General features: G+C 34.2%; 1 protein-coding gene across 1 annotated transcript in view; it reads left to right on the top strand.

Annotated features, from left to right (window-relative positions):
• Positions 1–16702, top strand: part of LOC145291155 (2-hydroxyacyl-CoA lyase 1-like) — a 174026-nt gene that overhangs the window by 109555 nt on the left and 47769 nt on the right. Inside the window, exons 11-12 of the mRNA XM_080136684.1 lie at positions 10731–10814; positions 12463–12570. Coding sequence (XP_079992810.1) covers positions 10731–10814; positions 12463–12570 — 192 coding nt within the window. The remainder of the gene's footprint in view (positions 1–10730; positions 10815–12462; positions 12571–16702) is intronic.

Here is a 16702-nt window from a genome sequence, read left to right as displayed (position 1 = left end):
AATTTATACTTATATATATATATATATATATATATTAGCTTGAGTACCTGGTATTGTCCGGGTGTTTGGAGATGTGTGTTGAGCAAAAAAAAACAAAAAAACATTTATATATACTAGCCGGTGTACCCAGTGTTGCCCAGGTATTTGGAGGCATGTGTTGAGCAAAAAAAAAAAAAAAAAGTAGTAGGCAGGTTTGAACCCATACTACAAAGGAGGAAAAGAATGTAAAAAAAATGTGACGTCTTTGCTGCTGCACCCATCGCCAAACCAGACGTGACTTAGGTTAAAATTAAGGCTAGACAATCGAAAAGAGGGGATGACTTTCAAAAATATCGGCGAAAAAAGCGACCCCTCCTTGTAGAAAAGTGTCCAGTTGAAGGTGAAGGATTTAATGTTTTTGGCCAATTTTTTTATATTTGTCATCCGGATGGTCGAGCTTCGAAACGATACTGATCCCATGAAAATCCGTTGCCCCTGTCGAAAGAGACCTACAAACATACATTTAAACAGACAGGTGAGATTTATATTATAGACTAGCCGGGTGTTTGTAGGTGTGTGTTGAGCAAGTTGTAGTAGGCAGGCAGGCTGAACCCATGACGCCAAGGCAGAAAAGAAAGTGGAGGTGTGTGTAAGAGTGTTGGTTGAGTAAAAAAAAAAAAAATAGGAGTAGTAAGCAGGTTCGAACCTGTAACGTGCCAGAGGACAAAGATGAAAACTTCTCTCTCCTTTGATCTTGAGCACATAGTACAATGGGGAAAGAGGAGGCTGGTTACTTTTAATGCATCTAAAATCAAGCTTCTATCTTTACATCATCAACGCTCTGATCCCCATCTGGCATCAATTAAAATGAATGGCTCTCGTCTTGGGGAGGCTCCATGTTTCGACAAGCTTCTGGATCTTTACTCCTGATTTGAAATAGAACACATACATCAAATCTGTTGCCAAGGTCGCTGGAAAAATTGTGGGATCTTTCCACCAGTTCAGTAGATATCTCACTGCTGGTGCAATTCTCTATCTATATAAAAGTCAAGTACGTCCAATGATGGAGTACTGTTGCCATATTTGAGAACAAGCTGCTAGAGTTAAAAATAGACTTTGTAGCTTAGTGGAGGATGCCTTCCCTGCAACCTCTTTCCCACAGAAGAGACGTTGTGAACCTATCTCTGCTTTATCGTTATTTTCATGGCAAGTGCTCGTCTGAGCGCCAATCTATGGACTCCCCTCGCCAATCTTTCACAAAAAACACCTGTCTAGCTGAAACCACTGTCAATAATTTTCCCCACTCTTTATCTGTGCCTGAACCGAAACGTAGATTCCATGAACAAAACTTCTTTCTTAGAACTGCACGTCTGCGGAACTCTCTTCCGTTAGTTTGTTTTCCAGCTGACTACAATTTGGTTGTCTTCAAGTCCAACATAAACAAATTCTTGATGAACCATCCCATTAAATAATTCAATTTACCAAATTTCTACTACTAACGATTACTAAGAAATTATCCCATTGACTACTGTAAACTCAGTGACCTTTATCTTCGAGTGGCCTTCGGGCCTTGATAAGTGGTGACACCTTTGTAAACAAAAAAAACTGTCTTACCGATGTGCCTACCCTGGTTGTGACGTCACGGACAGTCAAAATAATGCCTTTTATGCGACGTCGTAAATGCGAGGGTTGAATGGCTTGGCAAAAAATGTCAACGAAAAAATCGACCTTCATTGCAGACAACTGAAAGAATTAATGTTTTTGGCCAATTTTTCGGTCGAGCTTCAAAATGATTCCAATCTTGTGAAAATTCGTTGCGTATGTCGAAAGAGTTAGGTAGACATACAAACATACATACATACTTTTAAACAGACAGGTGAGATTTATATTATGGATAAGTTTCCCAACGCTGATATGAAAAGAAGTATTAAAAAATTGAATAAAAACATGATTATCTGTTTTGTTCAATCAAACTATTTTCAGTGTATTTCGTGTGCTGCAAATGTCTAGGCATGTGGTTCCCAACCTTTTTAACATGTCGGTACATTATTGAGTTCTTCAAATTTTCGTGGCACACCTGTCACAGAAATTTAAAGAATAAAATGCAATAAACTTAAATGAAAACTAAATCAAATCATATAAGGATATTTTCATTCATGGAAATAAAACGCATCAGCTAATTAGTACCATATATAGAATAATAATATATAGAATAATAATATATAGAATAATAATAGCGAAATTAATGCTTGGTGCCCTCTTTACTGCAACTATAAGACAGATATACTCTTAACTCTTCTTCAATGTTTTTTATCTTTCATATTTTTAAATGTTCATATAATTTACATTCATCGGACTACTGTTCTCATCTTGAGTGTGATTTTCACACGTTTCGGTCGATGTAACCTCCGACCTTCTACATGTCTATGTTGTCGAACTCGGGAATGTTTCTGTCGAACTCGGGAATTTGGACGGAATTTCGAGCAGAACTCTTTACTTACTTCACTTTCTTGTTCTGTCAGCCATGACTGGATAGAGGCTCTAAGTAATTCGCAATTGTATTTTCCGGTTGCCCACACTGAGGACTGAACCTTCAACCTTCAGGAGAATATCACGTTTTACAATTGATTTTTCCAAGTACTCTAACCACTGCGCCACACGAACGATTCTAGTATGAATTTTAGGCTTAATCCTATTTTTATTTCTAGCTGTAAAGGTCATTATTTATTACTAATTATTATTACTATATATTACTGTAAATTTATATATATGTTAATGTTTGTACTTATTACTTGTATATATTATCTGTTGTTTATAATTAACGGTTCCTATGTCGTATTAAATTCTATATTAGGTCTATTTAGTAATTGGTTATCTTTCTGCTTCTTTGAGTCATCTTACTTTCTACCGTTCTTCTTTGTCTATAATTTTTACTTTGTCACATAATGGTAGATGGTTTCCCTTTCCCTTCCAGAAATGCTTAACTATAACGATTTTCCAATCTTTCTACGTACTACGGCTTTTCGATGTTCTTCTAACTTTTTTTTTTTTTTTTTTTTTTTTTTTTTTTATTACATTTTCACCCCAAACAAGGCAAATTGCCACTTTGGTGTAGGGGGCTACTATCAGGGGCAACAACTACTGGGGTACTATGTAGGGATTTGGGCAGCAAGGTGTCGGTTCACGTTACACTTGAACTTCTGCACGTCAGTACTGTTGGGGAAGCAGGGACCTGGAATGGAATTCCAGAGTCTTGCAGTTCTGGGGAAGAAACTATTGGAGTAAAAAGATCTTTTACATCTAGGGATCTCTACAGTGTGGGGGTGGGATTTAGCAGCCTGTCGGGTTTGTCGAGGGTGCTCACGTCGTGGGGGCACAAGTGATTGCAGTTCGTCAGAGCATTCACCACTAAAATACTTGTAGAAAAGGCAGAGTGATGCAACATTTCGTCGATGGGACAGAGGCTGAAGCTTAGATGCCAGTTCAGGGCCTATCAGGTTTGCGACTCTCTTTTGAACCTTGTCAAGGAGCGAGAGACTAGTAGCAGATGCACCAGCCCAGATGTGGCAGCAATACTCCATACATGGGCGAATGGTGGCCTTATAGAGGTACAGGATACTTTCGGGTGTTAGTAGTTTTCTAGCACGGTAGAGAGAGCCTACCTTTCTTGCAGTGGCCCTGGCAATGCCTTCAATGTAATTGTTCCAACTCATGTTTCCTGTGAACGTTAGGCCAAGGAGTTTGAAAGATGGACTCTCAGATAAAGAGTCGTTGGCCATTGCTATGGGTGGTAGAGAGGGTTTCTTGTAATTATTGAATGAAACTAGTTTAGTCTTGGCAGCATTGAACGCGACCAACAACTTTTGTCCCCATTCCACTACAGATTGGAGGTCTTCCTCTAGTGTTTCTGCCATTTCTTTAGAAATGTGTTCATTCGTCTTCCTGTCGTGTCTGCCATAGAGTGTAGTGTCATCAGCATATATACCCATCTCAGAGGCAATTTTGTCGGGGAGGTCATTTATGAATATCAGGAACAATAGAGGTCCAAGGATAGAACCCTGGGGCACCCCCGCATTTATATCATATTGTTTAGATGTACGACCGTCGAGGACAACCTGGATTTTTCTCTTATCTACGAAGGATTTAATTATGTTAAGTATTCTACCAGTGATACCGTATGATCTGATTTTACTGAGGAGACCCTCATGCCATACCCTGTCAAAAGCCTTAGATATATCTAGAGCTACCGCTCTGCCCTCCCCCGCTTTGTCCAGTGAATGGTATATACATTCAGAGATCACAGTTAGGATGTCTGCTGTGGAACGGGCTTGTCTAAATCCATATTGTTTGTCAGTCAGTAGTTTAGCATCTGTAAGATGATGGACTAGAGCATGGTTAATTATGGTCTCAAATATTTTGGCAAAAAGTGGGAGGAGGCTAATGGGGCGATAATTTGATGGGTCTGTCCTTTCGCCAGAATTCTTGAATACTGGTACAACAGAAGCAGTTTTCCAACAGCCCGGAAAGCAAGCTTCATTAAGGCACTTGTTGTAGAGTTTGGAGAGAACTGGAGCTACTTCGGCTGAGCACTTTTTTAATAGCACAGCTGGGATAAGATCGGGTCCACATGCTTTTGAGGTATCAAGGTTTTTTATGATAGCATGCACCTGAGCAGGGGTGGTTTTCAGATCGTCTAGTGTGGCGTCTGTCCGCATAGGAAAGTCAGGTAGGGGGTGGTTGGAAGGGTCCAGTGTGGAGTTTGAGGCAAACCGACTGGCAAGCATGTTAGCCTTGTCGGTTGCTGAGGAGACAACCTCGTGATTGTTGGTTAGTGGGGGAATTGTTGATTGCCCATTATTTACTACACTGTTGTAGATTTTCCAGAAGTAACTGTACTTTTAGTGAACCACATGTTTCGTGTTTGTATAGTTTTCCACATTTACATGAGATTTCATATACACAGTTCTTAGTCATGATTTTTTCTGTAAGGGGCTTGACAAGTTGTTTCCGGAGAGTTGAATCACTCCTGAATACTGTCCTGATGTTATATGGATTACATATTCGTTGAAGTTTTTCAGACAAGCCCTTCATGTATGGTATACAAACTGTGGTGAGTTTCTGAGTGGTGTCCTTTTGTGTCTGGTCCAGATTTCTTAGAGCTGACGTCATGCTCTCTGGATAGTTGTTTCAGTGGAGGGTTTCTCTCAGCCTGTCCATCTTGATGTGCACTGCTGTTACTATATATTGCTTTCGTTCAGTGTTTCAGGGGAAAATCTTGCCTTTGGTAGCATTTTGGACGAAACAAACATTTTGAGAATCCATATCTTTACACAACTTAACAATTCTAGATGTTATCGACCGAGTTATTATGAAAGCAATCATCTCAATCACTGATTTAAGACCTTTTTAAGTTCAGTCTATGTTTTCTTTGAAAAAAGTTCTGTGTGTAAAAGTTCATACAATGTTAGGATTCTGTTTTTCAATTAAAGATGTGGAAACTTTTAGGGAGCCGACCATTTTTTGAGGCATATTATAATTGTATGAAAATATCTTGATCGTTTTCTTGTTGTTAACTGTTTGCACAAGAAGAAATTGATTAATTATGGCGTCTTCAACGATTGCATGTATAAATGCAATTAATTGTTCATAATGTGAGTTGATTCATTGATTTGGAGAGAAAATCGACTATTTTGAAATTTGGCTGTTACACTTTCTTCAATATTTTTAATCAAATCACGGATCCTTCTCTGAATTGTCTTGCTTGAAAGATGAGTCTTGCTGACTTCTTATTCAGCAAGCATAATTTTCACCATTTTTTTTCTTGTTAGAATTCTATTTATTTATTTGTAGACGGTTGTTTTCTATTTCATAGTTATTGTTGTTTTAACACGTTTCAGGCAACTTATCCTCTGGCCTTCTTCAGGTGATTAACCGTGACGTAATAGGGATGCTGAGTCTTGTAACTGTATCCTCAGTAATTACTGCCTTCTATAGTTGTCGCCTGCTTTGATTAGGATTGAAACCGCTATTTTCAGACAATGCTCACCTGGAACCGTAGACATTCAATGCCTCTATCCATTGCATCACGAAAGGTGATCAAGGTTGGATTTTTTGCTCTTATAAATCCAAGTTATTCGTTTTTATCTGGTCTTCTATTATCAGGTCCGTACCGAATGGTATTATATATTATTTTTTATTGGAATCCTTTGAGATAAGTAATTTATGTATTTTATTTATTTATTTATTTGTGAACTGTTATCCTCATCTGCATAGTTGTTGTTTCACCACGTTTCGGCCAACTCATCCTCTTGCCTTCTTCAGGTGATTAACCGTGATAGGATATGAATACTGAGTCTCTTAACTGTATTCCCAGTAATTACTTCCTTCCATAGTTGTTGTTGCCTCATCACGTTTTGGCCAAGTAATCATCTGGTCTGCTTTGGGTAGGATTGAAACAGTTATCTTCAGACAATGCTCACATGGAACCATAGAGACTCAACGCATCTAACCACTGTGCCAAATAAAATGAAAAATAAAAATATATAATATCGTTGAAATTCTGTTTAAAAACAATATCTGCCACCTCATATGAAGCTAATTGAGCTTTATCGAACACAGTTTTTATTTTCTTAAATAGTTGACTTTTGCATTGCCTATAATTTTGACAACCACTGGAATGTCAAACACTTTTAGTTTGAAGGATTATCTATGAATTAATACATAGACATACATAATATATTAACACGATAGCGTTTGTGTTATTTTCTGTGTCACACTCACATATTTTTCTCCCGAGTGACTGTCGTTTAATTGTTATGACCTTTGATTTTTTGTAATAAATAATTTTACCAAGAATCCTTCATAGAAAGAATTTCCATTTGTACAAGTAAAAGATTCCAATAATATTATTGGAATCTTCTTTTTTCCTTGTACACATTTTTGTGAATTATTCCATGGATTTCTGCCTTTGGATTATTATGGACCATCTTCTTCCAATTACGGGATTTCCTTGGATTTTACTTGTACAAATGGAAATTCTTTTAACTTTCTTGAAGTTTTACATTTGGATTTTACCGTCACTGGATTTTTTATCTTCCACCAGACTATCCATTCATGTGTAATCACCTTTTTCTTTACCATATTCCCTCTGCTTAACTTATTTTGTTTTCAAGTAAGATCTTTGACTTACTTGTTGTTTCATCAAATATTTCTGCATGCAAAATCCGATCCCGCATTTTGCTAATTCCTACTCTCTGATGAGAAGGAAAGTATTTCTTCGAAACTCCGCGGATTAAGGACTATCCATTTATCTAGTGTTTCCTTTTCAGATTAAATATGTTTTTAACTCATTTCAAAGTGTTTTTAACATATTTTATTAACTGTTTGTTCATATATATATATATATATATATATATATATATATATATATGTATACATATATTTTTTCTTCATAAGTTTTGGTTTCGGTTTAGATTCAAGCTGATACACTCAAGTCATATGGATATATTTTTTATTTTTGAAATCACAACTTTATGATATATAAAAATCGATAGAAAATTGATTCTATAATAATATATACGAAATCTGCATAAATTTAGATAACTTATTTAAGCGTATTTTATGACTGGACGTCTATGCTAGCTTAGAAATACTTTTGCAGTTTTAACAAAAGAGCTACAATAATATCAGGGCATTTCCCTTTACGCTAAACATCCACAGAATGCCAACATCAATATATTACGTATTAATGAGTCTGCTGTGGAATTTCCACAGGTCCCTCTAGTTAGTAAATGGTCCTTTCATCTTACTTGAAACTATTGTTTCATTAAACGGCATTCGGCAGCATACAATACATAGCAGAGAAAGAATCTGTGTATCAGTTACAATTTGGTAGCCTTCAAGTCCAATGTAAACAAATTCTTGTTGAACCGTCCCTTTAAATAATCCAAAGTCTACACAATCTACACCATTAACGATTACTACACTACCACCTTACATTCATTAACCCTTATCCTCGAGTGGCCTTTTTGGCCTTGATAAGTGGTGACTACCTTGGGGAAAAAAAAAACATCTCCAGTTCTGTGAAATCCAAACTTCAAATAATCATTACTATACGACCGGTAAACTTTTGTGTCTTTAATGAAATCATAAAATTTTTTGTTGTCATCATCGTCTTTTTTTTTTTTTTTTTTTCAAGATCTTGCTAATAATTAAGTATGAATTAAACCCAAAGTTGAACAAAAATATAACTCAAAGCGGATTTTATCAAATATTTTTTTTCGAATAAAACCTTAATTTTTGACACCTAAATATAAAAAATATCTACAAAGAATCTATTAATATTGTAAACGAGATTCAATGTTTATCTGTAAGTTGAGAGTTTTGTCGCACTGACATTGATATTAAAAGCCTATTTTTTCTATTTAAAATTATTAAAGCGAATTTTTAAATATATTCAGTCATGAATATGTGAAGGTTAACTAATTTGCATATTCTTTTGAAAAACGAACGTTCATTAATTAATTATCAGTTTTTTATGGTTTCTTATTGTATGATTACTTGAATTTACTTATTACACTCAATTCTATCTATACATATGTTTTTTGTATAATTGTATGGCATTTAGGATGAAACAATTCTAGAATATCAACATATATAAAGTGACCACGTCTGTTTGTGTGCAGAACGGTTTCTACCAAACTCCTCTCTGAATTTTTGGTCTACAGATTTGAAACTTGATATATAATAAATTTGGACCTGTGGAACAATTTCAATTTGATGTTTAGCCGGTAAAAATAGCTGCTAAGGGGTAAATCTTTTTTTTTAATAGTTAGCATTTTTTTAAACTTTTGAAATCACTACTATATATTGGGTATAATAAAATTGATTCTATAATCATAAATATCAAATCTGCATGAATTAAAATATCATATCTAAGCGTATTCCTATTTTCTCTCATCTTTGTCTTGTAGCTATCTTGACAGGTTTTACTATTTCCTTACATTTCGTTCATCCTGTCTTTCTATTATTTATTATTACAATTCCGTATATAATATAATATACACTTATAATAGGCATTTTACGAGGTTTAATAGCATAAATTATTATTCAAAACTAATATCTAAACATGAAGTTTGCCGTTTTGTTCATTCGACGCTGATTCTCGTTAACCAAGTTGCATTATTTCATACGTGCACACACACACACACACACATATATATATATATATATATGTATATATATCATATATCATAATGCATCTTCGATTATATGTATTTTATTTGACTATTGTTCCATGGAACAATTTCAATTTGATTTTTAGCCGGTAAAAATAGCTGCTAAGGGGTAATTTTTTTTTTTAATAGTTAGCATTTTTTTAACTTTTGAAATCACTACTATATATTGGGTATAATAAAATTGATTCTATAATCATAAATTCTACGACCGGGCAACGCCAGGTGTCCAGCTAGTTAAATAATAAAAAAAGTCTTTTTTTGCATACGTGTGTAGTCGGCGGCCTTCTCTTTTTATTGTCGCTTTCCATATTTATTTGACTATTGTTCCACTAGCTATTATTATCTTTTGTTTAACTCAAGATGAATAAAACTCATGGTAATAATGCAGACCTGTTGCAGTTTCAAAGATTTCATTGGGGAGAGAAAGTTTTCTCGTGAGGTGGGGGTTGGGGTGGAGAAACTAAAAGAGAGGTTAAAATTAATTCCTTCTTGTTTTTCTACCTGGGGATTGAGAAATGCAGACGATATCATCGGGGTGACATTCATTGAGTTTTTTTTTTTTTTTCTATATTTTTACACAGTGTGTCGCTCTTCTCGCTTCTCAAGTCACACTGCCCAGAAAACCTTTTCTCCCTCAAACACGTGATCATTTTTATCCAATCATTCGACACCTGCACTTCTAGCACATTTTGCCTAGGGAGCTTACGTTTGAACCTTCACCTCAATCACGCTAGCTGTACTGGATGTATTTCCGTTTGCTGCTATGTTATCCTAACATGTACTTCATGTAACCTTCACCGAAATTTATACTAGTTAACATAATCTCTACTTGCTGGCGTAGGGTCCCAATATATAACAGATATATATATATATATATATATATATATATATATATATATATATATATATATATAACTACTTCATTTATTTGCATAAATTTAATATACGAAAGTATAGATTTATGCGTAAACTTTAAGTATTTACTTCAAAAGTGCTCAATACGTAGGTAGAGCTAGTTAGTAATTTATAAAATATATATGGCGATTAAGCTACACTGAATATTCTGCGTTTCATCCAACTATAGGATTCGTCAGGCTTATGCGCATAAGCCTGACGAATCCTATAGTTGGATGAAACGCAGAATATTCAGTGTAGCTTAATCGCCATATATATTTTATAAATTACTATATATATATATATATATATATATATATATATATATATATATATATATATATAGACTACTTTATTACTAGTTGGAATTTGAAAACCATGGACCTTGCAATTGACGCATATATAATACTTAATATTTTGTATATCATTGGGAGGGAGTCAATATGAAGATTCGTCAAAGCGTAAAAAATTTGAAGATCTCTGCTCTCGGCCAATAATCTGATTTTAATCCTTATTTTTCTTTTTGTAAATGTACTTTCTCTTCGTTAATCCATGTCTTTTCTATGACTCTTAAACTTATTCTATAAACTCGCTGATTTTTTTTTTTTTTTTTTTTTACAGGTGGATATCTGCATGGAGGAGATAGGTACCAATGTCCAACCAGCGGTGGCCTTGCCTGCTGATATTAAAGTTGTTGTTAACCAGGTCATTCCTATATTCACATTCATATCTCTCCCCCCTCTCTCTCTCTCTCTCTCTCTATATATATATATATATATATATATATATATATATATATATATATATATATATATATTATATAAAGAGAACTGTGTATCTGTGTGTTCGTTCCTTATGGATTCGAAAACGGCTGGGTCGAATTTTATCAAATTTTTATGTGTCTGGCAGTGTTCTTAGATAGGATTTGTGTCAGATGTCTTCTATAAGTATTGATAATCAAAATAAACCGATGAAAGAAGAAACAAGCGATTTGGAATAAAGTTAACATTTTACACAGCCTAACATCACAAGTCCATTTAAGAAATTTTATTATCACACAATCCGAAAGGGCCAGCATATAAAATCAACAAATTGTGATTATTTGATTATTTCTATATAATATTACAAGATTTTTCTGCAGTATTGAGTGGATTCTTTTTTTTGTAAATAAAGAAAATCATTTAAAGTTGATGAGTTCCTATTCTTCTGAGTTAAGGGCGGAATAAATTCAAAAATTGACATAATAATTACATGAATGATTCTGTTGTACGAAATAGGTGCTATCAAGAATTGAACATTTTAACATGCTTAAAGAAATAAACGGTAAGATGGATAACATCTTGAAATTTCGAATATAGATATATTTTGTCATTTATTTATATATGCTCTGTAGTTACATCGGGCTTCATAAATTAAAGGATTGGTATAAAGTGTAAAATATAATTGAATAAGCATACTTTCCCATAAACATAACAAACTGCCGCTAGCAAAAAAAGCAATGCTCTTTGTGTAAAGAAATAGAGCTTAGGCGTTTGGACAATATTTAACATTGTAATTTCGTAAACCTAACTCAGCAACCAAATAATGTAATGGTGAGAAGCGCTGACTGTTACTTGGACGGTCGAGTTTCAATCCTGGCTTAAGGTAATTGTTAGTCTAGCCGCACTTATGAGCTGTGATGCGGCGAAACAGTACTATATGTGGATGAGCAAGTGTTTATTTAAATGAGAATTTGTTGAGGTCATTTGGGAGCACCGATCCCATGAGTCGGTGGGTAGAACTGCCGACTATTAACGCAATGGTTGTAGGCTCAATCCCCGGCTAGGGAAACGTGCTAGTCTAACCGCACTGATGAGTTGTGATACAACGAAACAGTACTGTGTTGATGACTATATAGTATATATATATATATATATACATATATATATATATATATATATATATATATATTAACTAATAATAATATTACACATCTAAACAAAAATGGGTTTCAAACTCCAAAAATTCTTATTGGAATCATATGTATGGACCTATGGTGCTAAGGATAACACTTCTAACAGCTAATGGGAGATTAAACAAGGATAATCTATTTCTATTAATTAAATAAAGGGTTTAGTTTTAAAAAATTTTCAATTCCCAGGTTCGAAACAATGCACCGGAAGAAATTCTGAGATTTCATTAATTCGTATGAAAATAGCAACCAAGATGAGAATCGTAGTCAGAATAATTCAGAACGTTGCACTGTTTTTATCACGATTTTTGTGATTTTTTTTTTGTGTCTTGCTATTCAAATTATTTTTGTTTTTTTGTTTTCTTTTTCACTCAATTTCTTTTATTTGGTTTTCATTGGTAGTTAAATGAAGAGCTGAAACGGAAAGCTGGAAATTTCTACTTTGATCAGAACGGAAACTGGTGGACGAACATTCGCACTTCAATAGACAAGAATAGAAATCAAGTGAAGGTCAGTTTAGCACAAAGATTGTATTTAAACCTACAACATCTTAAGAGATAGAATAAATAGATATCTGAGTATATTTGTTAAACGTTTAAAAATAACTAGATATTAAATCCATTTCAAAGTTTGGTATTTACCAAAGAAGACGATTACAAAAAATCTATCAATCTATTATTTTTTTTTTAATTTTCATAACTCTCTGTAACATGTCTCTCAGTATAAAATCCCAGATTGTTTTATCTTTTTGACTTCCTGTTTGTGTTATCAATTTGGATGAATAATTAGATATGGTTAAACAGACAAGAAAGCCATTCTTAACATGGGAAATGGGGATCTTTCACATAATCTGAAAGAAAGATAATGATTAATTATTAGGTTAGTGCAAAAATAATGTCGTTTTTATATATGTGGTTGAACGCTAAAAAAACGACATTATTTTTGCACCAAACTAATAGAAGGAGCCATATCTTGCTTGTTATCATCATCTCGTCTCTAGAGTAGAAACCGGAAGTCAAAAAGAATAGACAATCTTGACCATAACTATAATATAAAGACTAGTAATGGAATGCTGCTACAAAAGTGACTCCACCTGAATCACATGACTTCCCTGTAGTGAAACAGATCAAACAAAGAAAATCCAAAAATAGGAAGACTTGCAGAACTAGAATTAATACAACAGGAAATCACACACCATGAGAATTCACAGCTAGAAACTTAATACAATATAAATACTGCTTTATAGAAACCATTGATGATAAAACCACAGAAGCAGAAGCAAAAGTCGAATGCATCAAAGAAATTATGAAAGAGGACAAAACGATATTAGCCTTTCTAAAGAACAAAAACTGAAATAAAAATATAATCACAAATCGAAAATGTTAAACTCCTCTCACACATTAAAACAGAAAATATCACAAATATATATAATTTATGATGGCCCCAAATCTGTAATTATAGAACTAAACAAAGAAAAAAAAATTGGGCTTAAAGTGTGGACCAATAAAGCCCAAATGAGAGACTAGACTGGAAAACGAAATCAACAAACTAAAGAAAAAAATTAAATTTATAAATAAAGCTAAGATGATCAAAAAGCCAAGTACGTCCAAGGATGGAGTACTGCTGCCATATCTGGGCAGGAGCTGCTAAAAACAGCCTATCCTACCTTGACAGAGTACAAAATAGACTTTGTGGCTTAGTGGGGGATGCCCTTTTCTCTACCCTGCAACCTCTCTCCCACAGAAGAGACGTTGTGAGCCTATCTCTGCTTTATCATTATTTTCATGGCAAGTGCTCGTCTGAGCGCCAATCTATGGTCTCCCCTCGCCAAGCTTTCACAAAAAACACCTGTCTAGCTGAAACCACTGTCAATAATTTTCCCCACTCTTTATCTGTGCCTAAACCGAAACGGGGATTCCATGAACAAAGCTTCTTTCTTAGAACTACACGCCTGTGGAACTCTGTTCCGTCTGCCAGCTTCCCACCTGACTACAACCTGGATGTCTTCAAGTCCAATGTTAACAAATTCCTAATGAACCGCCTCCTTAAGTAAATACTTCATTAATTCATTAAATCTCCACACCAACGTACTTGACTTGCAATAACCCTTATCCCTGAGTGGCTTCCGGGCCTTGATAAGTGGTGACCACCGTGTAAAAAAAAAAATAAAATAAATAATACAAGTGGAATAATATGTTTGACAAAAGAGAACACAGGCTAAATAAGAAACATGAAAAACTAAAGTTAAATATCCTAGCAAAAAAAAAAGCAAAATAGGCTGAAAAGATACAGATTTAAGCAATACAAGTAAAATAGAACTTTTATAAAACAATAAAAACTAAATTTATCAAAACGTAAACAAAGCTGAAGGGAAAGCATTTCAAAGTAATAAGGAAAGGAAATGGTAAGAAAGAAGAAAAAAAACAAACAAAAAATGTACAAAATTTCACTCCAAAATATATAAATTATAAATTTCAAACAAGTAAAATATTTGTTCATTTTCGTAATATTGCGTTGTAATTTACTATTTAGCTGATACGTATTTTATTGTATACATATAAACACACACACACACATATATATACAGGCAGCATTTTTCTCTTATGCATGTTTCATTGAACAGCAGGGAAAATTGCAATTCGTTTGTTTTCCATTTGGCAGGTCAATGTGTATGTTATGATCATAGTGCCTGTGGTAAGCAGGGCCAAGGGTCAAAACATTGTTATTATTATTAATTGATTCAAGCGACGGCGAGTCGCTGGATCAATTATTATGATTAGAAAAATAAATAATTAAATTCGGAAAAAATGATTGACATATAATATGATAATATCAGAAAAGGAATGTGAAAATAGAAAATAGATATAAACATAATTTTTGGTTCGCATAAACAAATACCTAGATTGGGGTTACATCAGCTGTTGTGAGACATAATGTAATGAGACACGTGATGAAATGTAGATTTGAGCAGTTGTTAGCCGGACATCACAGGGAACGGACATCACAGGGAACGGACTACACAATAACTAGATTGGGGTTACATCAGCCGTTGGTTTTTGAGACACGTGATGAAATGTAGATTTAGGGAGATTCTAGGAGTCTTTAGCTGGACATCAGAGGGAACGGATGACTCAAGAGTTGGTCTCCATGACGCAGGGAGCGACGTTATTTCAGGCACCAAGGTGTAAAGACGTGTAATCTCTGAAAATGCTGGCCGGATCATGAAAATAAATGTTCGTAAATAATTCAGGTATGTGTTGTGTTTATTTACATGTGTTAAAAAGAACTGTTTGTCTACAACTGTTTTGATACATCCACGTCAATCATTTTCTGTTGCATAAATGTAAAAATATACACACGAGACGATCAACTAAATGAAACGGCATATATACATGCACGCATTTACACGTACATGAATATACAGATTAAATATAAAACCCAACTATTCAACGTGTATGCCGTTATAGAACGTATTCATACACCTGCCTGTATAACAATTGTTCGAACGTAAAAAGAAATTTGCCATAGTCACGAACGTTTTCAACTTCTATGAGTCGTCTTCAGGCGAGTGAAAATTGCGTCTAGTGAACATTGAAAAAATCAATTAAAATCGTTAAAAGCACTTAAGCTTACCCTCCTCCTCCTCATATTGAACCTGATTGATAGTCGGTTTGTTTATGCAAATGAGTTACGATGAAAGAGAGGCGTAAGTTACAATGTAAGACAGCAAAAATGGCAGATTTTTTAATGTTTCTAAATTCGTTTTTGTCACGTGTTACAAGGCGAGATATACTGGTTCTAGTCATGCTGATGCACAAGTTGTTTTGGGAGACACATTCCTCAATAGGACATTTAAAAATACAAATTTATGCTATTTTTTAAATTGTTGTCGGGTGACGAGTTCTTGCTTATTAGTAAATGGGTTATTTTAAATTAATATATATATATATATATATATATATATATATATATATATATATATATATATATATATATATACGTATATATATATAATGTGTGTGTGTGTATATATATATATATATATATATATATATACACTATATATATATATATATACACTCATTAATATATATATATATATATATACACTATATATATATATATACACTCATTAAAATAAAAAAACATTAAACAAAAACTCATTAACAATTACTTTCCTAATTACATTGTTGATGAACAAATAAAACGAATGCTACAATCCCTTGAAAACCCTAATAATAATATTAGCCAGCACTTTATTGTACTACAAGGTGTTGGTAAATGGAGCTGGTAGGGAAACACACGTGACATGTAAGCCGGCAAGATATACTTGTCCTAGTCATACCGATGTACAAGTTGGAGACACATTCCTCTATAGGACATATAAAAATATACACGGCATTGAAATTTTTTAATAAACTAACATGGCTGCCCGGTGTTGCCGGGGTGTTTGGAGGTGTGTGTTGAGCAAAAAAAAAAAAAGTGGTAGTAGGAAGGCAGGCTCGTACCGTGAAGGAGGAAAAAAACGTGACGTCTTTGCTGTTACAATCACCGCCAAACCGGAAGTGACGTAGGTTTAAATTAAGGCTAGACAATCGAAAAGAGGGGATGACTTTCGAAAATATCGGTGAAAAAAAGCGAC

The sequence above is a fragment of the Euprymna scolopes genome, chromosome 12 (genome assembly GCF_053919585.1).
Source record: "Euprymna scolopes isolate OS-2025 chromosome 12, ASM5391958v1, whole genome shotgun sequence".
NCBI classification, from domain to species: Eukaryota; Metazoa; Mollusca; class Cephalopoda; order Sepiida; family Sepiolidae; genus Euprymna; species Euprymna scolopes.
The sequence above is the reverse complement of the archived record's forward strand: the minus strand, read 5'-3'. Positions and strand labels throughout refer to the sequence as shown.